The 23507-nt window shown below is 40.8% G+C and overlaps 2 protein-coding genes across 11 annotated transcripts in view; both read right to left on the bottom strand.

Annotated features, from left to right (window-relative positions):
• Positions 1-742: 742 nt before the first annotated feature.
• On the bottom strand, positions 743-9894 carry rasef2 (RAS and EF-hand domain containing 2). Its single transcript, XM_027004613.3, has 17 exons — positions 9329-9894; positions 8538-8690; positions 6207-6297; positions 5578-5673; positions 5342-5419; positions 4813-4928; positions 4000-4068; positions 3805-3886; positions 3474-3544; positions 3167-3377; positions 2838-2939; positions 2609-2753; positions 2399-2480; positions 1899-2013; positions 1688-1801; positions 1528-1604; positions 743-1280 (listed from the first exon to the last, which is right to left on the bottom strand). Exons 1-17 carry the CDS (start codon positions 9637-9639, stop codon positions 1178-1180), a joined length of 2016 nt encoding a protein of 671 aa, XP_026860414.2. The 5' UTR covers positions 9640-9894; the 3' UTR covers positions 743-1177.
• A 2917-nt stretch (positions 9895-12811) lies between these two features.
• The window catches only part of sema4ba (sema domain, immunoglobulin domain (Ig), transmembrane domain (TM) and short cytoplasmic domain, (semaphorin) 4Ba), a 57691-nt gene continuing 46995 nt past the window's right edge, over positions 12812-23507 (bottom strand). For all 10 annotated transcript variants that reach the window (XM_081715246.1, XM_081715248.1, XM_027004584.3 and 7 more), the window contains 7 exons: positions 21207-21388; positions 20381-20531; positions 18587-18797; positions 17345-17460; positions 16862-17019; positions 16602-16690; positions 12812-16367 (listed from right to left, as the gene is read on the bottom strand). In XM_081715246.1, coding sequence (XP_081571372.1) covers positions 15595-16367; positions 16602-16690; positions 16862-17019; positions 17345-17460; positions 18587-18797; positions 20381-20531; positions 21207-21388 — 1680 coding nt within the window. In that variant the 3' untranslated portion in view covers positions 12812-15594. The remainder of the gene's footprint in view (positions 16368-16601; positions 16691-16861; positions 17020-17344; positions 17461-18586; positions 18798-20380; positions 20532-21206; positions 21389-23507) is intronic.

Below are 23507 nucleotides of genomic sequence, written 5' to 3'. Positions count from 1 at the left end.
TTCTACTCAAACCAATGACATTCTCCCATTTCACTCTGCCCTAGGCATGTTTATCAGAACATGTAAGCTACTGTAAATTCAGAGGCTACTGGAGTAAAATATTGCTGTGTACACTTAAGGACATTTTTAAAAAGTTAAAATATTACAGAGAGGCACTCAACATTTACAACTCCAATTGCAAATGCTTTTTAAAAGGCTCTGGAGAATTGTTGGAATGAAAAATACCTAAACAATCATTTCAATTTCACAAAAAAGACATACTTCCCTTATTTTAGAAGCTAATGACTTAGCTTTTTCAGCACTAAGAATTACTTTTAGTATTAGGTTAAGACTTTACAACCTAATGTCATGAGTTCACTTTCTTTGCAAACTCCAGTAGTGAGAATGTTGCTGTGTCTTCAGCAGGTCACCTTCAGACACCATAAATTCATTCAGAATGCTAGTACAAATAGGAGCATGCTAGGAATCTGAATAGCTGAGAAGGTCAATGGAGATGATGCAGAGGCCCTCGTGGGGGTAGGTACAGGTGATCTATTTACTGGAAACAGAACGAAGTTCTATGGCTTTAGCATTTGGAAAGATGAGTAAGTGGGGGGGAAAAATATATATGTACACAAAGGTTCCACTGTCTTTGTTTATATAAACACGGCACAAGAAAGAGCATATGGGTACAAGGTTTTCAAAGATCTCTATAATTCAACAAGTATGATCAAAATAGCTTTTATTTGTCATATCAGCCTAATCAAAAATATTAATACAAAGGTACATTTAAAATTACAACATATAAAAAGTGACCAAAACTCCAATAAATACTGACCCCATCCTAAAGTGAAGGTGGAAATGAATTTCTTCACACACACACACACACACACACACATTATATATACATATATATATATATATATATATAATGAGAATGACAAGTGAAAGTCTTAAACCATCAAAGTGCTTAACGTATTCAAAATGTTAAAAATGTATTCTATTAAAACATTTCACTGAGCATTATGACAAAATCATGTCCAAATATAGAGGAAAGGAGAATTATGTGGATCTCAGTCAATGGCAGGTGCAAGAACAGCAACTTATACACATAGCATGTTTGACTTTAAGCCGAATGAATATGTATGTGAACACTGCTCTGTTTTCCTGTGCATAGCTGGGTGGGAAGTGGTCACGTTTACACTCTACAGCAGGTACTCAGTGTCTTCTTCCCGCTACCCAGACTCAGTTTAATCTGGGACTCTGATGGTCGTCTGGCCTTGGCATGTTTCTTTACCTCTCTGCAAGAGACACACCAAGCCTCAGAACCAAAATTATTTATATCCTTATTTATTAAAGGCAATCCCCCCCCAAGAACAAATTTAAAACAAACAAACAAACAAACAAAACACAGATTACCAATTCATAATTGTATTTTCGCAATGCTAGTGCTTGCTGCAACATACTTGCCTTCATTAATTCTAAGTATATATTAGCATGTTTATATAAAGCATACCTTCAAGCAGAAAAACTGCTCCAGCAGCTTACCTTGCTAAATGCAGAACTGCCTCCACTACATTGGTACCCTCCTTGGCACTTGTCTCACAGAACAAGGCATTGTAAGTCTGTGGTCACAAACAGTGATTAAGAAAACAGGTGTGATAACCCCCCCCAAAAAAACAAACACACAGCACATATTGGGACTCACCATGGCAAGTTTCTCTCCATGGGCAGAACTCACACAGGTGCCCTGTGGCCTCTCTGCCCTCAGGTCCACTTTGTTCCCAATCACACACAAGGGCATGCTCCTGTCTGTGGACTCCTGGGAGACACAGGGACTGTTTTATTTGAGCGATGGGAGAAGGCAATAAAAAAAAGGATGAGTCTGACGTGAAAGGCTAAAAAGTGCACACAGGTACCTGAATCTGTTCCATCCACTCTCGAACATTTAAGAAGCTGCTCTCCGATGTGACGTCATAAAGTAGCAACACCCCATGGGCTTTGCGGAAGTAAGATCGGGCAATGCTTCGAAACCTGTTCAAAATGGGGAATTGAATACATCCCATTTTATGTAAAAAAGAACCTTCAGTGCGAGAAAGGTCATTTTTATTTGACTTAGTGCAATGGCAGTGGATTTATAAGGGGGCTTATTAAAATTCCGGCACCCCCGAAGCATACTAGGCTCAAGTGTAGCCTCAGAGGGGCTAAAGATGATGCCATAATGAAGCTGTGCATCACTGCAGTTAGTCTCCAAAAGTGTTCAAATATTGAAGCAGACTTTAGTTAGAGAAAGTATTTATTTCATCACTTGAAACTACTAACCAGTGTCTGCCGTTAGCAACATTCACATACACAAACATTTCTGGCACGTGCGTCACCAGCTTGTGAACTTCCAAAAAAATTAATTAAAATGAATTACCTTTCCTGCCCTGCAGTGTCCCAGATCTGAAGGTTTGTCTTCTCTCCATCCACGAGCATCTTCTTCATTTGAAAGTCAACCCCTACAGTGACATTCTGTTATTTAATGAGCATATTATATTGACAGCCACATGAGTATGCAAATGAATGCAATAAAATGTTTGTGAATCTTATAAGCATGCTTTAAAAGAGCTGGCTTGTGCAGTCTTACCAAGCGTGGTTTGCATGTCTCCTCGGAACTCATTGAGACTTAGACGCAGTAAGAAGCTTGATTTGCCAGATCCTGCATCACCTGCCAGCACCAGGCGGTACATTGGAACAGACTCATCAAAATCAAACGTGTCCGATTCAGTGTGCTGCAAATCAGGAAAATTCACTTAAGTGTCAGAAAAAGGTTAGTTTTCAGAAATCACATGATTTTGAATCGATGCTGGAAATACCTTTATCGGAAAAGCTGACAGCCGTCGACGCAGAGAGGAGGCTAACGAGCTAACTTTGCTGTGAGCTATTGACATGTTCATGTCAGACTTCAGATCTGACATCTGAAACAGGATAAAAGGCATTCAAAACACACACAACCTTAGAACACGCTACAAGCCTACAGGGTTTACCCGATATGTAGATATGCCAAACTATCACAAAATGCTCTAAGCATGTCCTCCAAGTATGCTCGAAGTATGAAATGTACTTCTAAAACACTGACCAACTAATGTAGTTAAAATACAACTGCATAGAACCAAGTAGTTGACATATTTTAAGCTGACTTTACCTCCATTTCAGACTGAACATAGGAGTAGCTATGATGTACAGTCTCCACAGACTCATGGCTGTCATCACTATCATAATTGGTGCACGACATCCGGTCTGTATCTGTCTGTAAGGAAACCCCACTGTCCAGATATTTATCTGCCCAGCGTTCCACAAGGGAGAACTTCTCTTTGGAGGGGTCCACAGACATGTCATCTTCCTCACTGACCATGCTTGAGGGAAACAACATGTGAGGTATGCTCTTGTGCTAACAAATTAGGCTCCGTTTTGAAATCTGAGAGAGTACTAACAGTAGTGACCGTCAGTACCTGTTGTGATTTATTGTACTCTGTCGAAGAGGCTTCAGTTTCCTAGGGGGGATTTCATTTCTGGGGGAAAGCTGCAGAAAACCAGACAGATACTGAGCTCGTTACTATCTGCATTTATCATTTAAAACTGCGGGGACATCCAGGAACCTATGCATTTATGTGCAGTGGCCATTTACAAGCGTCACCATCCAGAAGAGGAGGGTACAAACATACAAACCTTGTTCGTGGCCCAATGTATAAACTGGGTGCATCCCAAAAGTTTATTTAGCTACACACACTAACATCATTTGAAACCAAACATTCAAAATCAGACTTTTCAGGCAATACTTACACGCCTCTTGGAAGAACTAGTGTTTTTAGCCAGAGCAGACCGTAAACCATCATTGCTGTCATATAACTTCTTATTCATTTCTCTGAGATACCAGAAAGTAGGAAAATAATACAATTAGTCAACATGCAGGCCCACGAGATGCATTTCAACAGCATAGCTGCTAAGCTACGATCAATTAGATGATCATTTACTTACTGAAGGAATTCAATATGGTCAGGGTAAGACTGGTACTCGATGACCATCTTTTTAAGGTCATTACTTTCTCTGTGGGAAGAAAAATGACAGATAATACATATTAAACTTACAATGGAGTTCAAAGGTCATGAAGCACAACATATACTGGTTAAAACTTGATGAATTTTGAGGGACATACATTCCCTTATGCTATCACTTTGCAATATTAATTATGAAGTTATTTTCCCCCAGATTTTTGCAAACAAGCTTCAATAAAAGGAATCGCATGTTAGATTGTGGGGTGTTTTGCTTGGAATTTAAGATGACAATGGGCCCATGCTGAAGGACCAATCCACAGGAAATGTGTCCCTACACAGGGGACCTGTTCATTGTACATAGTCACCTCCAATCACTGCACTCACTTTCTCATGCAAGAGTGAACAGTATGGCATCAGACACTTGGAACTTTTCAGAAAGTCCTATTTTTTCATTTTTACACTCAAAGTATATCAGCAATAATTACAGTAACCTTAATCATTAACCTCAACACACAAATGCATTATATTCCAGCTAGTTATCATTCAAGTTAGCTACAACAATATCCAACTAAGCCACTGATGAACATTGATGTAAATAATTCTTGAATGTAATCCACCCATGTAACTATCTACTTGATTAAATGGGTGAACAACAATCACCCTCAACAGGCAACAAGATGTTTATAGTTGTGTTCACTGCTAAGCAGTTCATGTCCATCATTTAGATGGATAGACACCCATGTTCATTTCAACAGTGGCTCATACAGGCCCAATTACCCAAGGAGCAATCCATCACCTCTCATGCTGAAGCTTCTCATCAGCATATGCGTTCTTCAGTTTGTCCAATTCAACCTGCAGGACAGAGACCCTCATTTGAGCCTTCAGCAGAGAACACCTCAGCTCTTCATTCTCCTACAGAAAGATTTGGTGGGGATCACAAAAATGAAAACAACTGGTATACCATTATTTAATCACACTTCTTTTTAACAGTACAATTGTATGCTTCACAGTGATCGATTATTTATGTTAATATGAAGTGTTATATACACAAGGAAGTACTCAGGTTTGTTTTCAGGAAAGTGAAAAGTTTACAAAGCACACAGAAAGAGTGGACTCAGACAATCAGTAGTTTATTACAGTGGTAGGCCTCACTACCACTACACACATTACAGTACAGGTTGCAAATGGAAGAATGGTCCAATATGACAATTTGTTTAAAAACTAAAGACTAACAAATAACATTTGAGTGAATCACATGAAATGAAGGCATGTAAAAAACAAAAACACTTCTCTAGCACTACTTTTCGACACAGACATCCCCATACCTGAGTCAGCTCTTGGATTTCATTCCTATATTTGATGACTTCACCTCTAGGGCTGTTCAGCTCAGCCTCCTCTTGATGCTAAATAAAATGATTGTCCTTCAGTTCAATAGCTACAGTACACAGTGTGAATTTGGGCAAAAGATACACAGTCAAAAGTCCACACAACAGAAGAACAATGTGTGTTGTTCGTGCAATTCTGCAACATTGAGAAGCTGAGTTTTTTTTTTCTTTTATACCTGTGTAAGCTTCTCCACTGCTGACTGCAGGTCTGCCAATTCATTCTTGTGCTTGATCTGGATCGTGGCAATAGTGCTGTCTGTTTTCTTTTGCTCCTGTATCCAAGAAAGCCGAGAAGCCCGTTTCTCTCATACACAAGTCTAATAAAGAGACCTTTACAAACCTCCATAAAGGGGCCTTTGTAAGGGAGTAACCCAGCTTGCTGGCACTCCTCTTAAATCTCCTCTGAGCAACAGGAATGCAGGTAAACCATTGCATTAAAGTGAAAAATGAATGCAGCCAGCAAGAACTTCATGGGATGTATATATGCCTATTTAGAAACTCTTCCCCCTGAAAACCATTCTTAATAAACTTTTAATTCACCAAATGAAGAATCTTGCTGAAATGCACCATTTTAGCATTCACACTGGTATATAGAGATTTGGGCCGAAATCGCATAATCTTACACGCAACATTGACAGTCTTCAGAACTGTTCCATATTGGACTAAAAGATGCAAAATAATCACACTGCTTTGCCCTTCTCCAAATCAGCATTTTCCAAGACTTGGGAAAATTCACCCAATTCTAGCAATGAAATAAGTTATAATGCAATATATGGTAACCAAGTGAGTTGTGGTGGACTCTCACCTCCTCCCGGACTCTCTGCTCCGCATGGTTCAGCTGCTGCTGAAGGTCTTCCTCCATCTCCGCCAGCTGGGTGCTCGCCATTTCCTCCGTCCTGTTGGTGCAAATGAGACATCGCCTCTGCCCGTCAAATGATAATTCAACTAATAATCAATTTGCTTCTCTGCTCATCAAATGCGTATTCAGAGCGCGCGCATGCATATAATATATATATATGTATGTATACACACACACACACACACACACACACACACACACACACACACATATATATATATATAAAAAAGGTAGAGGTGCATTCACATTTTAAATGCAACATGTCCTACGTTTTTGTCCTACGTTTCATGAGATTAAAAACAGATCCATGTTTTTTCTATGTACACAAAATGCTTTTCAAAATTAACCCATTCACCTAACACGTGTGGCATATCAGCTTGTTGATTAAACAGCAAAATAATTAGACGGTCATGCCTTATGTGGTTCCTGACTGAAATGTGGTTTGTAGCACACACGTCCATTCTGAGCCCCATTGTCAAGCAAGATAATGAACAGTCCATACAGCAAGAGATCTGTACACAGTACCTGGTCACTGACAACTTCTCAACCAATGGTCTTCAAACACACCACATGACACCATCTCTGTACATCAGCAGACCTCAACTATAAACAACGGACTATTCTGTTTGATGAGGCAAACAGTGATGAAACCAGAGACAGTTTTTGTTTAAGATGCTTGGTCAACGGGACCAAGAAATTGATATCAGTAATTAGCATCCTCAGGCAAGTGTCACCAGATGTGAAGCATCTAACTGCTTCAAGGCCAGAAGCTTGACAATCCTGCTGTCTTGCCATTTCCCTACAAATCAGAACATGAAGATGAATATCATCTGGACACCTCACAAATACGACCAGCTAAACACAGAAGTACTGCAATGCTAAATGTATAACCTCTGCACTGACTATGCACATACTTGCATAGTAACAACCCTGTCCCTGTTCACATTTTTAACTATAGTCCCATTGATTGCAGCAAAAATAAAATGAAAAATGGCTCTTAGGATATGTTAGGAAAACTAAAAATATTCTCCATAATGTGCCAATTCCATTCAAATTCCTACAGAAAAGCCAGTTTGGCAATTTGACACCAATTTTATGCTTCTTTCTTCCTCATAACCTCTATTTGAAAACCTGCTCTGGAGCTTAACATGATAGGTAAACATGATCTAGTAGAGAAAGCTATTCGTTATGTTAATTTTACCACAGTGATGTAATTTGGATGAGTAAGGCTTACAGATAGACATCCTACAGCTCCTACTTTGAGTCTTCACCCATCAATAAAGGGTGCAAAACAACAACCTTCCAGTGTAAATATGCTGACTTGCAGTGATTTCACTGAATATTTCCAATGTGTCAGTGACACAAATAAGAATGCATAATGCTTTTATAGACTGGAACAAGTCATATGAATCTTTTATCCAAGGTCGAATGTATTCATTGAATTTTGAGGTGATCCTTAAAAAAAAGTATATTGCCATTGTCTATGGTCAACACAATATTAAAAAAAAAAAAAAAAAAAAGATTCCTTATTGCTGGTAAACTTTACATTTTTATTGACTTTAATAGGATTTCCTCATCACCATCTACTAGAAGGTAGAATGAACTGCAATAGACTGAATTACCTTTAAGTTCATTTTAACTAATGATCTAAACTAGCCCCTACTATATCCCCTCACTTTAGCATGTGAAATAGGCTACACAATTTTCATACTGTCATTCACGATGCCTCTTGTCAGCCAGTCTCAAAAACTGCAGGTTATGACCCTAAACCTAGTCATGCAACACACAAGGAATAAACAACCATTTCACAGAAGCAGTGTAAGCACCAACATGAAGTTCTGCATGTGATGGAAACCTGCCTAACATATACGCTCCTAAACTGATTCAAGAAAGATTTCATGATGTCAAACACCTTCCATGGCATCCAGACACCAGACTTAACCCTTATGAGTGGAAAGTACAAAATGGACTTCCACCAGGCTCGAGTTTGAATCGTTTTTATTCATTCCTCAAGGGAAACCCTCTTTGGAATCTGTATGATTCCAAAAAACACTGAAAATATGGTTGTAAAGGCAAAATCTTTCATTACAAATCTACCCTAAACTGGGGTCAAAGCTTAATTTTGAACTTGGTGCATCTCGATCACTATAGTCCTCCAACCTCTTTGGGGGGGGGGGGGGGGGGGGTTCTGGATGTAATGTCACCCATAAGTTAAAATCTGGTGGAATAACTTTTGGAAAGCCTGTGCTCCAACCCATTCTAGCCAAACAGACTCACCGTCTCAGGCTGGTTTCCAGCTGGTCACTCTCCAGCCGGTGCTCTCTGCTCTCTACCACCAGGGCTTTGATCAGATCCTCATACTGCTGTAGCAGCAGCATGTCTGACAAAGCATGGATCTGCTGGTACAGCTCGCTCAGAGGATCCCATAACCTACAGCACACAAGAAACACAAAAGGGGCAGAGTGACCATGCAGACATCCCCAAGTACTAGGACAGTGAATGATAAAAGTTGAACTATAAGTAAATTACAGTTCTCACAAATAAAAGTACATAAAGAATAATGTAGCTTCTTTAACTTTATCTCTACTCTAAATGCAAAAAACATGCAGTTCTGGCTTTAATGCAACAATACCCCCCTCCCAATTTGCTTAGAACAAAGAAACAAGTTGAGGCAGTAGTGGTGGGTAAAACAGGTTATTTGCCTGGTTCCATTCCAGGTATGACCATGGAAAATGAACTGTGCAGGCTTCTAATTCCAAGATATTAGGCTTTGGGCACTACAGCCTGGAGTTGAAGCCCATGTTTGAGGAGGGAAACTCATACCACGCCCCTTTCACACTGGCGTGCTTGATGCGTGTTACTTTAGAATAAACTAAATAGGTTGACTGTTGTAGCCAATACGTGACCATGCGATTCAAGCGTACTAGGTAAATTGGTAATTGCTGAGCCGGACCAAATTATAGTGTTAGTATAAATGTTTGAATGAAGAGTGTAAATTTAAGTTGATGAACCCTGTTCAGTGTTAGTAAGCGCCTCGTTCTCTTTTTAGTGATAAAGCTCAAACATACCTTCCCAAATAGTAGGCCACGTCTCCGTCCATGGTATTTTCAAACTCATCCCAAGCATTTCCATGGGACTGACAACTGTGGCCCAGTGAGGCCAAATTGAGAGTTTCAGATGCTTCGTGGAAGCTTGAACAAAAATCGCTGTAATTAATGCATCCGTCTCCGTCCACATCAAATTTGCTGAACAAAGTTCTTATCTCTCCGGCTGGTACATTAAGCTCTCGGCAAACAGTCGTGAAATCCTCATATTCAATTCTTCCCGACTTATTTCCATCACATGCGGAAAACAGCCTACGAAGGTCAGGTGTATCCATATTTCCACTTCGTTTTACTAGGTTAGCCTGATGCGGTCAACATGTACCCGACGACATTGGGAATCCCCACTGAACGGGAGAACACGATTATTTTCCCCCCTTTACAAGAAAAGACTGAATGGGATACTTTTCGTGACTATAACAAAGCGCATATGAATAAAACTAGCTCCTCTTCCATCCAGTAGACATAAAAAAAAAGAAGTAAAAACTCACAGACATATAATCACAAAACTGGCGTGGAGTAAGTGAATTGAAGCGAACGCATTAGACAGGCCGGCAATTATTACCTCGCATCGAGTGTTCCTCTGAAACTGCGATTGGTTGGCAGTGAAGGGGGGCGTGAACAAGTCGAACAAGTTACCATCAGCTTCTCACTACATTGAACTGACCAAAAGCCAATAGGTACACCTATAGAATAGCTGTATCTAATAAAATGAGTCACTCTGATGATTACTGTCTGCTGAAGCCGCATCACTTGATTGCAACCATTATATACATTTTAACATGTCAAAAGACACATTTTCTCGATATGTCTATCTAAGGTTGCAAAGTGAAAGGTCATCTACACAGAAAGGTTATCTGGTGTTTCTTTTTCCCCTCTAGAACGGAATTGTGAGCCATACTGAAATATGTAACCCTACATTTAGATTTCATTCAGGCACATAAAGGACTTAAAACGTGGGACGTGAGCAGTAGGATTACATGGGCAGCCAGAGGGCCCTTGAGGCTGAAATCCCACAAGTTCATATATGACATATTCAAAAGCCCACATCCCTGTTGTTAGCATTCATGTAGTAGCCATACACATAAACATACAGGCAACAACTGTTGTCACGGTAACATCGCATACATAACACCTGTATACTGCTACTTCAGTCATCACATTTGGCAATTACTTTATTTCCCTTTCAGGTGTGGACTGCTCCTTATCTCTAGCTCCCTGTCTTTTGTTGGCAAGTTATTTGTGCAGCTCCACCTATGAAGTTACAGGATACTTCCTCTTTCCTCTAAATGCCTTGTGCTTCACCATTTCATCTCAGAATATTTATTAGCACACTACCTTCAGAAAACCAAGACTTGGACTGTCCTATAATTTAATTTTGGCCTATGTCCTTATGACCTTTGTTTAAGGCTCTCTTTCTGACATAGGTTTTCAAGTCACTGTGCAAATAGTGGGCTCCACCCAAATCTATATCAAAGGGATGTGTGTACAAAAGATGTAGCCATAGTTAACTTTTCACCTTTTTGAGATAACCACACCCAGGCAAAAAGGGATGATGCTAAGGAAACTAAATGATTAAATGCCCATTTTTGGTAATGGAAGCATTAGGTTAAAAGATGTAACTGATGTGATTGAGTCATAGTTAGGTAAACATGCTAAGTTTAGAACATTGAGTGCTTTATTGTTTCATTTTGTTTAATCTTCTTTCAATAAAAGCCTTGTTTATTTGCTTTTGTGTTCTGGTATTCCTTTAATTATAACGTATAAAGTACAAGCAGTAATTCTTATTTCTCATTGTGCCCATCAATATAGTCAACAAAGTCTACAGTAAATTAATAAGTTTACAGGCTAATATGCTAAAACAAATATAATATAACATCTGATAATATGCTAATCCTTATTGCTAGAATATGAGTATAAATGAAAAAGAGGTAATTTAACGGTAAAAATAAAGAAAAGGTCTTTGTCGTAGATTCACAGCAGCACTCATGATGCTTTCTTTCACTTTTTTGACCATATCCATAACTGAACCCATAAGCTGTGGCTTCATTCAGTGGAAGTTTTTTTTAATATTTCTTGAAGTCACAGAGAGTAGTAAATTTTATGTGAAATGCATTGCACACAAATGCCACATGATGGCAGAATTGTTCAAATGAAATCTCCAGGGAGGTCAGGCATATCACCCATTGGCAGAAATACCCTGTGGTATACAAGTGTGATATAAAACTCCAGGCATGAGCACATCAGTAGTAGAGAGATGGGCCCACATTATGTTTTGAAAGTTTTGTGCTCAGTAGTTGTAACAACACCTACAGCTACCAGAGGATCCAGTTCCATGATCATGTAGTCCATGTTTTAGTGTTTTCTGGCTATTATGTCTATTACTGAGCTTCAGCTTTTAATCCTTTCTCTTCTCTACTTCCTCTTTTCTTCAGAATGTGGGTTCCTGTTAACATGAACACAAACAATAAGTAGGAATTTAATGCTGTATTCATTAATAGTAGATCATGAGCATATCTGAAATTTGGCATTTCCTGATGCTTTAAAGAACAGCAGGAAGAGATGCAATGGACAGAGAAATTCACTTTTTTCAGAGTTATTATAATACATTGCAAAACTGCAGTTTAAAAAAAAATATTTTGTATACTGCTTGTATCTGGTTAACTCAGGAATACCTCGTAAAGTCAGTGTATGACAGTGTGTTATATGTTTTGATTTAAGAAACAATCTTTCTAGCAAAACCAAGTGATCTAGATTTATTTTATTCTATTGTACATTATTTTATGATTATTTTTAGATTTTAATGTAGATCTAATGTAGATCAGTCTGTGAAATAAAATATCCCCTCTAATACATGTTCTAATTATAAAATGAGTATGTCCCTTCTAATACATTTTCATTTATGTGACATTTTAGAAATACTCGGGCAACGTTACATCAACCAAAAATCAGTGCTCAATGAACAACATTCCTATTAACTTTTAAAAATAATATGATGCCCCAAGAGGAACTTTGATTCAAAACAATTCTGTTTTATTACTTTTATTTATAAAATTAAAATAAAGTGCACTTTTATGTACAGTATAATAAAAACAGAAACAGTAGTTGAAGTATAATACAAAAAGTACATTTCACAACATTTGTTCTTTTTTTTCTTTTTTTTACATTGGCAGCGAACTTTACAAATACACCTTTACAACGTTCACAAGACGTTAACTTACAATAAGTCAGAGTGACCTGGTAAACTGTTATATCGAATGGATTTGGAGCATTTAAGAGTATAGTTGACTGAAGCTCTAACTCCAGTACTGAGACAAAATAAAAAAAACTGGGTGTATTCACATTTGTTACTCTGTTAAAGAGCACTGGAAAACAGTGATTTTGTTCATGACAATTATTCTTCCAAGTACCTTTGAAAATGAAACCTTCTAGAAATGTGTCAAATTGTGGTATTTTCATAAAACTTTTATTTTTAAAAACAGTACATACATGTGTAGGTAATAGAAAGGCAGTGAAAGAGAGGGAGAGAGATAGAGAGTGCCAGAGTGAGAGAGAGAAAGAGAGTGAGAGAGAGAGAGAGAGTGTGTGTGTGTGTGTGTGTGTGTGTGTGTGAGAGAGAGAGATTATTGGCTGCCCTTTATAGACCTGTTTAGATAACCTTTCCACAGTAGAAGCATACTCCAGTGGTAAAGTGGTGTACAAATGACTATTCATCATTCAGTGGTTTCGACATGTCTGGATACTGCATGACAAAATGATGTTGTCCATTTCAATATATTTTTCAGTTACTGGTCTCAGTCATAAGGCCTTCAATCAATCCTGAATTATTATTTTTTGAAATGAGCATGCTAGTGTGAATTTGACGGTGTCATCCATCAGAGGAGTCGTGTGTGTGTAAGGTTTGTAGTCTATACGTTTTATGGAGAGTTGCCAGAGAATGGCTACCAGTATACATGTCACATGTTAAAAAAAACAAAAAAAACAAACAAAAAAAACCACCATCTTTGATTCACAAAATGTAGCCTTAAAGTGTAACATAAAATCTCTAAAACTTGCTACATAATTGTCAAAAGAATTACAGCCCCATTCGACTTTAGCTAAGGCTTTTCAACATTCTGTGAAAGAAGCAGCCACTGTGCCTTGTTTTGTATTCAGACACAACATCGAAACCCTTCAACCAGCCCCACACAAATATCATAGATATTTACATATATACATGACCACAATGGCAGTCCATCAGTAGCACAGTAGCAGACTTAATGCATGGCTACTTTGTCAAAATGTTTCAAATTAGATCTCTCACATAAAAAAAACCAAAAAAAAAACATCTAGGCTAAAACATAAATAACTTTTTTTTTTTTACTTAAAGAATAGATTTGGAATACTTTCAATGAAGTTTTGTCACTACATTCCACAAAACAAATGTCTGCTTGCATGCCCTTACAGGAGCAGTTCCATGGAGTTCATTCATTGTACCCCCAGTGGTGCAAAAATGATGTCCATCTTTGGAAAATTATTAGGTCACAATGTCCAAGAATAATCACTAAAAATTGAATTTTTTAAACCTTGAAGACCTTTGTATTATTAACTATACATGTATTTTGCTCATGACATATGGTATTAATGTTTTGTTATTACATGTTTTTATTATTTATTATTTACGCAGTTCTCTCGCGCTTTATTCTGCAGCTGCCAAAATCCAGTCCAAATTTTGAAACACACCAGCCAGTAACTGAAATGTAATTTCACCCGTACACTCATCCAATAGAACTGTGTTCGACTTATCCTTGGCTCTAATGTGATAAACGTGGCATTTCTTATTAACAGAAACAGAAATGTAAAGCACTAAGCACACGCATTTACATGAAGTGTAAATAATGATGCTCATGCCTTCTAAATGTAAATGAATCTCCAGCAATGTATGTTGAACTCACAAGAATAAAAGTTATTACCTTTAGCATAAATGAAGTACGTATCACTTCTGTGGGTGATAATAAAACATTTATTTCAAGTTTGGCCCTTTGAAGATTTTTAGACCACTAGTGCCATTTTCTATGCCAATGTGAGATTTAGAAATTTATTGTGTGAATATTTGGCACAGTAGACTACAAATTTTGTTCTGTAAACCACTATATCATTGCTGTTCTCCCTAAGATAAGCTCTTCAGATGATGGCCAAAGGATACCTGGACTGTGCAGTCCTTCAACTCTTAAGGCCTCTTCTCCCTGCTTACTTCCCAAAACTCCTCACATCATTGCCTTCTTGGGCCGTGCCCATGCGGAGCCCTAATTTGGACTCCATCATTGCAACAGCCTCTCAGTCTCACCTGCATACTTGATTGTATGTGTTGTATCTCTGAGTAGCAATACTGGAGACGTGGCTTCTGGTTAGTCTAGCAGGATTGCTGTGTGCTCTACATTAGCTTTTCTAGATGGAATTCCATTTCCTGCTAAAATCCCAGTGCTTTGCATAGTACGCCTGCCTGCTGTGTGCTGAGGTCGCGATAATTTACAACTACAGGCCTTGCATATATATCACGAGGCTTTTATCAAGCTTGTTCACATTGTACCACTTACACAGGCTGTTCTGGTTTACTAGCCTATTAAACATAGGCTCGCCCTCCGATCTTTAGGTGCCATACTTGGCAGACGGCTCTGCTTCTTTATGGTCCACACCTGAATTTGTAGTCCCTCTGGGTCCATCAACCATTGAGAGGTGATCAGTGTAATGGTGAAAATGAATGATCCAATGGCATGACCAGTGATGCAAATGGGAGGGTGGGAGCTTAGTAATCTCTAATGACATCTAATGTCAACAATGATGACATCAGATGTCTAGGACGGAATGGGGCTAAGAACATGGCTGACTTAGTATTGGCCATTATGTCACTGTCTTCCCAGAGCTTGCTGTATTTCCTGCTCTCATCCTGGACACATATAAGCACATGTCTTAAGAGTGTGAGTATTGTTCATTCTGTCTGTTGTGCTGTTGTAGGCACTCCAGAACTACCAGGGACTGAGAGGAAAATGTGGACAGACCACCAAAGACAAAACAATGGACGAAAGTGCAATATTAACAACAATTAAAAAAAAAAAAACAAAAAAACAGATGGTATAAAAACGTCCAATGGTGTTGAGTTTGTAGTCTTTTCAGTGTGCCCCTTTCCTCAGTGTTGTCTGTAGCCTTAACGCAGCACTGTATCGTCATCTCCATAGATGTTCACGTACATGGTCTCAAACGATGGAGTCTTTGATCTCAGAACCAAGGCGCACCCGAGGCCGTGGGCAGGTGGGCGAGATCTCCACGTGGCTCTCCTTCAGGTTCAGTGGCCGTTTCTCAGACTCAGAGAAGCTCTTGCTGTTCTCAGGCGAGGAGCACTCCTGGGTGGGCGTACTGCAAAAGTAGTTGTCGTGGAGTGTTTGGTAGCCTTTATGGTCTGACACGGAGGGTGGGATGTTGTTGCCGTTCAGCGGCAGGCTCTCAGTGGGCTTGCTTGCTATGCGCGCCTTCTTTTGCTGCATGTTGGGGCACTCACCCTCTTTCAGCATGGACTTCATCCGGTCCCGGTTCCGATAGACCACGAACAAAGAGAAAACCACCAGGGAGAAGCCGAGCAGAGCACACACCACGATCAGCTCATTCCAGTAGGTCTTGGTTTCCATCTGCGGCGAGCGAGCCTCACCCGGAAGGATCATTGGTTCCTCCTTGGGCACCATGGGAGTGCGGGAGCGGCCTATTGGGGTGGTGCTCTCATGTTGGGGCTCTGCCTTCACACAGTAATTGGCCAGGAGTTGCCGGAAGCCCTTCTCCACTGACCAGCATTCATAGGACTCCTCCCTGTCTGCTTGGGCTACTACCACTAGACCTCCATCAGGGCTAGGGTAAAGGAAACGCCCAGCACTCTCACTGTACTCCCACCGCCTTTCAGCTAAATTAGAGCGCAGTTTACAGGGTAGCACTCGAAAGGTGTTTGCTGGGATTAAAATGACCTGACATGATGGGAAACCTGAGGATGAAAAATTGTATTAATTATTAATAATTCAAATATTTCTACAGAATTAAATCAATTCCCCTGGGAATAAAAGAATACACAATTAGTCCTTATTAAAGCTACTCTGAGGTATAGTTTGGGACTATTTTCTGTTTTGCACACTACTGTAGTACTTCAGTCTGTGCCTGTTATTTTAGCCAGGCTTGGCTTAATCTGCGTCAGGTGTTTTGGAGTAGGCCTGGCACTCACGCGTGGAAGGGAGGCGGGCGAAGCGGGACGTGACCGATGTCTTATCACACAACGCTGTGTTGGCATCTTCCACGTCTTGCAGTAATTTACTATAAAAAAAGAACAAAAGTGCTATTAGACACAAAGATTACCAGATTCTGCTTGCTTACTAATTAAGAGTCTAGTTACAAAACAAATACTATAGTAGATGTATACATTATGTTGTAACTAGCAAATGACTTTTTGTCATGGGCCCAGTGAAATGAGGAACTTCTGTTTACGTTTTAGGAAGAGCTTTCCTGACATCTATACACTGTCTCCCTGTCCAGGCACAGTAAGGGTCTCTGGACAGGATGCACTCCCCACAGCTCTGGTAGTTGGAGCAGTTAGCAACAGGGATCTCCACCAATCCAGAGTAGGATGACACAAACAGCAGACCCTGATTCAGAGGAGACAACACAGTCAATGGGGACATTTACACCAATAAAGCTCGAGTGTGTATATGTCTGTGTGTATTAGTCTTAGCACTGTTTAAATATGAGCATTCTTATGACACTGTACACGACTGAATAAGGAGTCATCTTCCTGTAATTCAGGAAGAGCGATGGACTGTCTGCTGTTTGTTTCCCATGTGTCCCATCACTCCCCAGAGAGGATGCCAGGATGTAATTATCTCAGCAAGAACCCAGATCCAGTTCCAGGTCCTAAGCCTGTTGCAACATCAGTCCCATGATTCATTTACCACTGCTGCCTCAAGTGCCTACCTTTTCGGTGTCTAGCTCAATGTGCTGCACAGGCTGAGGTTTGGGGAAGAGCATCAGCTCTTCGATGATGTGCATCTTGCCCTTGGCATTGATTGCCTTGTGAAGCCTGCCATCATCTGGAAGAGATTGGACATAAAAGGGGTTACTGGAAAGGGTGTGGATCTGAATACTTTATGTAATCTAGCCACTATGTACATCTTGTGATCTACATACGCAGTACTGTGCAATATCTACATTACTTAAACGCATCCACTGTGTGCGCTATAAAGCAAAGAAGATTTAGACTTGCAGTAAAGGTTTGTCACAATTAGCTCCCATCTTGGATCAGTTGGTTTCAAGGGGGAATTTTCCATACAAAGCTCATCGTAGTGCAAGACAGACTTGATAAATCTCCAAGATTCCAGCCAGGCATACTTTGTTAAGTAATTGTTGTCATAGGGGCTACTGCCAAACTCTGTTTAGAGAACCATTAATCCAAAGTCATTTTGGTAAAATGCCTAGGAAGCTATTTTGAAGCAAGCAAGACCAGCCTCTTTATATTCATTTAATATATGTGCTTTTGCATTTTTGCATTTCAAACTTCCAGAATGAACAAAGAACATTGGGATATTAGTGATGTTCAAAAAAAAAAAAAAATAAAAAAAAAAAAAATACCCAGCCGTATTTCAGCAGCCCAATTATTTGATTCACATTTTATAGCTGCTACCGATCAAGGTTTCCCCTTCTGGTGTTGGGGTTCCCATGGTACTGAGTGCCATATTGTGTTTGTTTTTATTTTCATTTTGATTCCCATGGCCATGTCGCCACATGGTTGTTTTGGTTTCTTTCTCTGCCCTTGTATCTTGTATTGTGTATCTCTACCATGTATTGGTCTCAGCTATGTCTTGTTTCCCTTGATGTGTATTTATACCTTTTGTTCTTTTGTCACTATTGTTGGTCACTGTTGGAAATGTATTTTTGTAGATTTCTTGATTTTATGTTTTTTCCTTGTTATTATGAATTTGTTGTTGTTGCAGATCTCTTGAAAAGCTTACTTGGTTTAGTGTTGTATTGTGCATTTTGCGTTGCTCTTTTCATTTCATTATCTTAGTGCTTCGTTTTGTGTTCTTGGCTTAGCTTATGTTTCTAGTTTGTATCCTGGTTATGTTTCATTGACTCGGTTCTTGGACTATGGACAGCACTAAGCCTCATGCAGAGTCCCGTTTGAAACTCACGGAGTGCACTTCCTGGCTACAGGCTTACCTAAACCGATGAAAAGCACACTGTAGGCCTGGTGCACAGCCTGGACATGGTGCACTGCGATTTGTGTGTAGCGAACGCTGCGTTTGAGCAGCAGAGGCTGGCTGCGGATCACGTTGTCCATCAGGAAGTGGTCCTTGACGAAGTTCAGCACCTTGTCGGGCATTTGAAGGGAGGAGGAGATGCCCTGTGCCCGGGCTGCGTTGGTAGTGCACTGCAGAGAGGGAGGGTGGGGGGGGTGGCAATATGAGGGCAACTTTCATGCCCACACATGTACATGTGCTTATACATACACAATTCTTGTCATAATGATTCAGTGTAAGTGTACATATAGACGACACCTTCTGGTTTTTCATATGATGGATATACACAAACATGTTCTCTCTCTCTAACGAGTGGCTCACAATGCCAGTGAGCGGCCACCAGAGGGAGACCATACGGCAGGAGCTAATCAGGGCTCGTTAGCCTGGTAGCCTCACCCTATATAAAAGCTTCGCAAAGGTAACTCTTTGAGAAGCCTTGGTGTGAGACATGTGCTAAGCTTGCTGGTAATTGGTATTGACTTGGAGAGTGTTCTGTCACTCTCTGACCTGTTCTCTGAGGGACAGTCTACCCTCTGTGTGTGTGTATGTCTCAAGCTGTTTTCTAGGGAGAGTTTTCTGTTCTATCAGTTGTTTTGTCTTTCTGTTTCACATAGCTCCTCTGTAGTGACCTGGTTAATGTGCTAACAGCCTCTGGTTCGATCCCGCTCACTTTCTGATTTTCTGGAGTTTCTATCACCTTCCCAGGAGTGTAGTGAGCAGAGCAGAGCAGTGCGCTCTATCGCCCACAGTCTTTCAGTTCTTTCCCCTTCCCTGTACTAGTTACATCTTTTTGGCAAATGAATGTAATGAATATCCACACAGTCAGTCCATTAGTCTCCATTTCAAATCATGCTGTACATACTCATCACTGTGTGACTGAATGGTGGGTGAACGAATGCAGAAGGGTACAGTGATAAGGATCAGAGCTGGTGGGCAGCAGCCTGAGTCAGCCATCAGCCCTGCACTGATGCCCTGTCCAGATTGGTGCAATCACTGAAGAGCCGTCTGGTTTTTACCCAGGCAGGACACGCTCTTCAAGGCCACCACGGTCTAGAAAGTGTCTGGAGACCAGGCTGGGTCTGCGCCCCAACTCCTTCAAGATGTTCAGAGATCTATGTTATGACTACTACAGCAACATTTGTTTCATACAAATGCATGCGTGTTTCAAATGCTGAGCTCAGTCCCCAAGACCTCATTATGAACTGCACCGATGATGCAGTTGATGGTGACAAGGAGCCCATGAGATACAAGCTCACCCTCACTGCTTTCACTGTGTATGGAGGGCGTTTGTCCAGCCTTCCTGGTGATATACACTGATGCTACCCTCGTCAGGTCCGAGCAGAGAGCCTTCTCCCTCAAGCTCATTCTGCTGTCTTGGGCTGCTGCTCAAATGGCAGTTACTAGCATCCCAGAAGATGTGGAAGCAGATGTTAACCCTCACCCTCAGCAACACCACGCCACCCCTCCACTGCCTTCAGCTGGTAGTTATGCTACAACTGGAGGGACCATTAGCAGGTGGTTATTGGCTACATCTAATATTGGCAGAGAAAATAGCGTAAACACATGTCTGCAGCCAGGTAGTTCAGAATGCTGGTTAATGCATGCTCATTCTCTGTAGTGGAGAGGGAAAACATGACTCTTGTGTCCAAAGAGTCTGAGGATGAGAGCTGAATGCTTGTTTTGACTGAGGGGTGGTACTGGGGACCATACGTACCGCCCCAGGTCTGGGCTCTGGCACAGGGTGGTTATAGGTGTACCACTGCTGAGTTTCCCTGTTAACCTCCCGGTAACGGCCATTAAACGCCTCCTCCACCTGGTCCATGGTGAAGGCACATACCGCAGAGCTGCCAGACGCCCCTTTATACCTATGAATACACACGCACGCACACACATAGACACACAGAAACACACACGGCCATCTCATGTGACACACTTCTCAGGCATTGCTGACCACTCCTAGTAAATACACAGCTTAACTACTTCACACCTCGGAAGCACATGACAGCACGTTCGGTATTACAAATAATGAGACTGAGCAGAGCCTGTGTGTAAGAGAGTGCTCTGTGTGCTTCAGTTCTGAGACTCTGAAGCTTTCATTCTGAGTCTGCCCTGTCAGCTAAGGCCCCTGGGTGATCCTATATAACCTGAGCATCACCCTGTTGTAACACACCCAATCAATAACCAAACCACCCAGGCAACTGGCTACAGGTCAGCAAGTCCCGATGAACTGGGAGTGAACCGAAAGCTTTTTGTTTACCCAGGACTCCTGCTTGTGTTCTTAAGAAATGTAGTGGAACAAATATAATGAGAAACTAAACATAGTTAAACATTAAACATGTTACAATACACCAGAATAAATACACTATATAACCATATAACTGGATGACTGTGAATATGTGTTAAATACACAGTAAATACCACAATTCTTACAATCAAACTTATTTTCATTCCAATAACACATTAAACATTCATTAGTGTTGTTCACTATTGCAAGTCAGGGACTGTTCGCTCATATGTCTTCAAAACGGCTCGAGCCCTACCACTGGGAGGTGAAGACTCCATAAAACACTGTGCTCTTCCAGTCGTCTTTTTTAGGGGTGAGGACGAACATGTCCTGAATGATATTGAAAGGGAACCCATCATCAGGCAGGGAGCATAAGAGCTGGGCTTTTAGGAAAGTGGTCCATTTCTTCTGCAGGACCCTCTCTCCTCCCTTATCACCCTGTAGGGCCACACACGCACACACACACACACACACACACACACACACACACACACACACACACACACACACACACACACACACACACACACACACACACGGCTTTTGTAAAAGGAAAATAGATGTATATGCCTGCTATTTACACACTGATTCACTAGAGGGAGACAAGTTCACTAAGTGACAATCAGGAGGTCTAACTGGAGATTCACAGGCTGCACAGAAAGTCCACAGTGATGAAGGTCAGCTGGCAGGGCCCGGCAGCCAGGACGGCTAGCGTTGCTGCATGCCACGCATTACGATGGACTGTGCCGGTGAGGGCATGTGAGCTGAATTAATCCAAAGCTTACAGGGGTTTGGAAACGTGTACTTCTAGGACAGAGAACCATGCGCCGCAAGCTGAGGGAAGAGAAGCACTACAGGTTGTTGGAAGGACCAAGTGCTTTTCAATCAGTGAGAAAAGGGCTCTATACATGGCTAATATGGCCACATTAACTTCAGCACTTCAAATGGGTGCCAGTGGTCAAGCGTTCACCGGCAGCTAGTGTCTGCATGCTTGCTGTAGTGACTTTAATTAGCACGGGAATAGAGCAGCACATGCTGACCAAATTCAGCATGCACCGAGTTATTCAAGCATGCTGTCCAGTGCAAAACAGCTGCTATGCACCACAGCAAGAAGAAACAAATATCTGCTTTCAACAAATTCACAAGAAAACACAAAGAGCCATGATTTACCCAGAAGGCAGTGCAAATACATCAGACCTAAATACAGGCTTTTTTAATAAAGACTAAACTGCGGCGCACTTGGGATGTGGCTTGCTCTCTGGAGTCCACCTCGACCCCCCTTTTTCATTGGCGGGAATGACACTGCTGGACACAAAGCCAAATGACACGTGACTAATACTCAGGTTTCTGAGGCTATTACTTGCTTTGCTAACTCAAGCAGCGTAGACCCTCCCTTCTGCTCCCTCCCAGCCGGAGCTTGTTATCTTTGAATACCTGAATGTGGAGAACTGCCTAACCAATCCCCTCTGCACGATCTGTGGAACCTAACTCTTAAAAACATGCAAAAAAAGAGGAGCATTCAAGAGAGTAAACAAAAAGAAGAAAAATACAGAACTTGAGAATTAAAGGATAGATATAAAAATGATATATTCTATAATTAAACTGAGAACACAGGCGATATAGCTTTCCTATGAACCCCCCCCCCCCCCATGTGTCTCTGGAAACCCAGAGTGGTTGTTTACTATTCCTGAAGACGCTTCACTTGAGCAGAACTTTTATCAAACACCTGAACAAACAACAGAATGGGGTGTGTAACTGAGCTGCGGATTAAAAAAGAAAAAGGGAAAAGAAGAGAAAGAAGAGACAGAAGGGTAAATGGAAGACACATGGGAGTGTGAGGTGAGATGCTAAGCTGCCTCTTACATAAAAGAGAGAAGAGCCTTCCTCCAAAACCAACATGCCTCACTGTTATTATAATACTGGAGGGAAGCACTCTGGCCATTGACCTGGCCTTTCGAAAGACGGCAGCAAAACATTCCACTTGAAGACTTTAAATTTTTTTTTAAATAAACAAGTTTAAACTGTGAAACATTGCATGACAGCAGCAATGAGTTCAACTGTGTTATGGAGCTTTCATTTATGAATAGAGGCCTTAATGCATTAGTGCTATGCAGTCTTTCTAAAGCGTCCATAGTGCCACCCACTACTGTACAGCAGTGATTCACAAACTTCACCACAATATATCAAGAAAGTTGGACAAACACAAAAGCCCACTCAATTTCCTAATTTCATTTATACTAAGCACAGTAAACAGATGAGGTAACCTGCATAAATGGATATTACACTGAACTGACTGTAAATTGTGAAGAGGAAATTCAATCAGAATTGGTTTAATTTTATTTTGACAAATCTTCATCTCCAACTCTTGTCTAGGTGTGGCTACTCTTCTCTGTAGTAGTTCTGTGTGATGTGATTTCTGTCAGCTCTGTGCCCTAAGGGGACTTATTCAGCTATTTTAGTGTTTCAGTTCTACATGTGGATTATACACAGCCTAAATGGGCTATAAAACATTTAGGGTTGGCTTGACAGATGACCTCGCTCTCTCTGAAAAGGACAG

The sequence above is a fragment of the Electrophorus electricus genome, chromosome 6 (genome assembly GCF_041902795.1).
Source record: "Electrophorus electricus isolate QZ-2024a chromosome 6, ASM4190279v1, whole genome shotgun sequence".
NCBI classification, from domain to species: domain Eukaryota; kingdom Metazoa; phylum Chordata; class Actinopteri; order Gymnotiformes; family Gymnotidae; genus Electrophorus; species Electrophorus electricus.
Note: the sequence above shows the minus strand (reverse complement) of the source record. Positions and strands in the feature narration are given on the sequence as shown.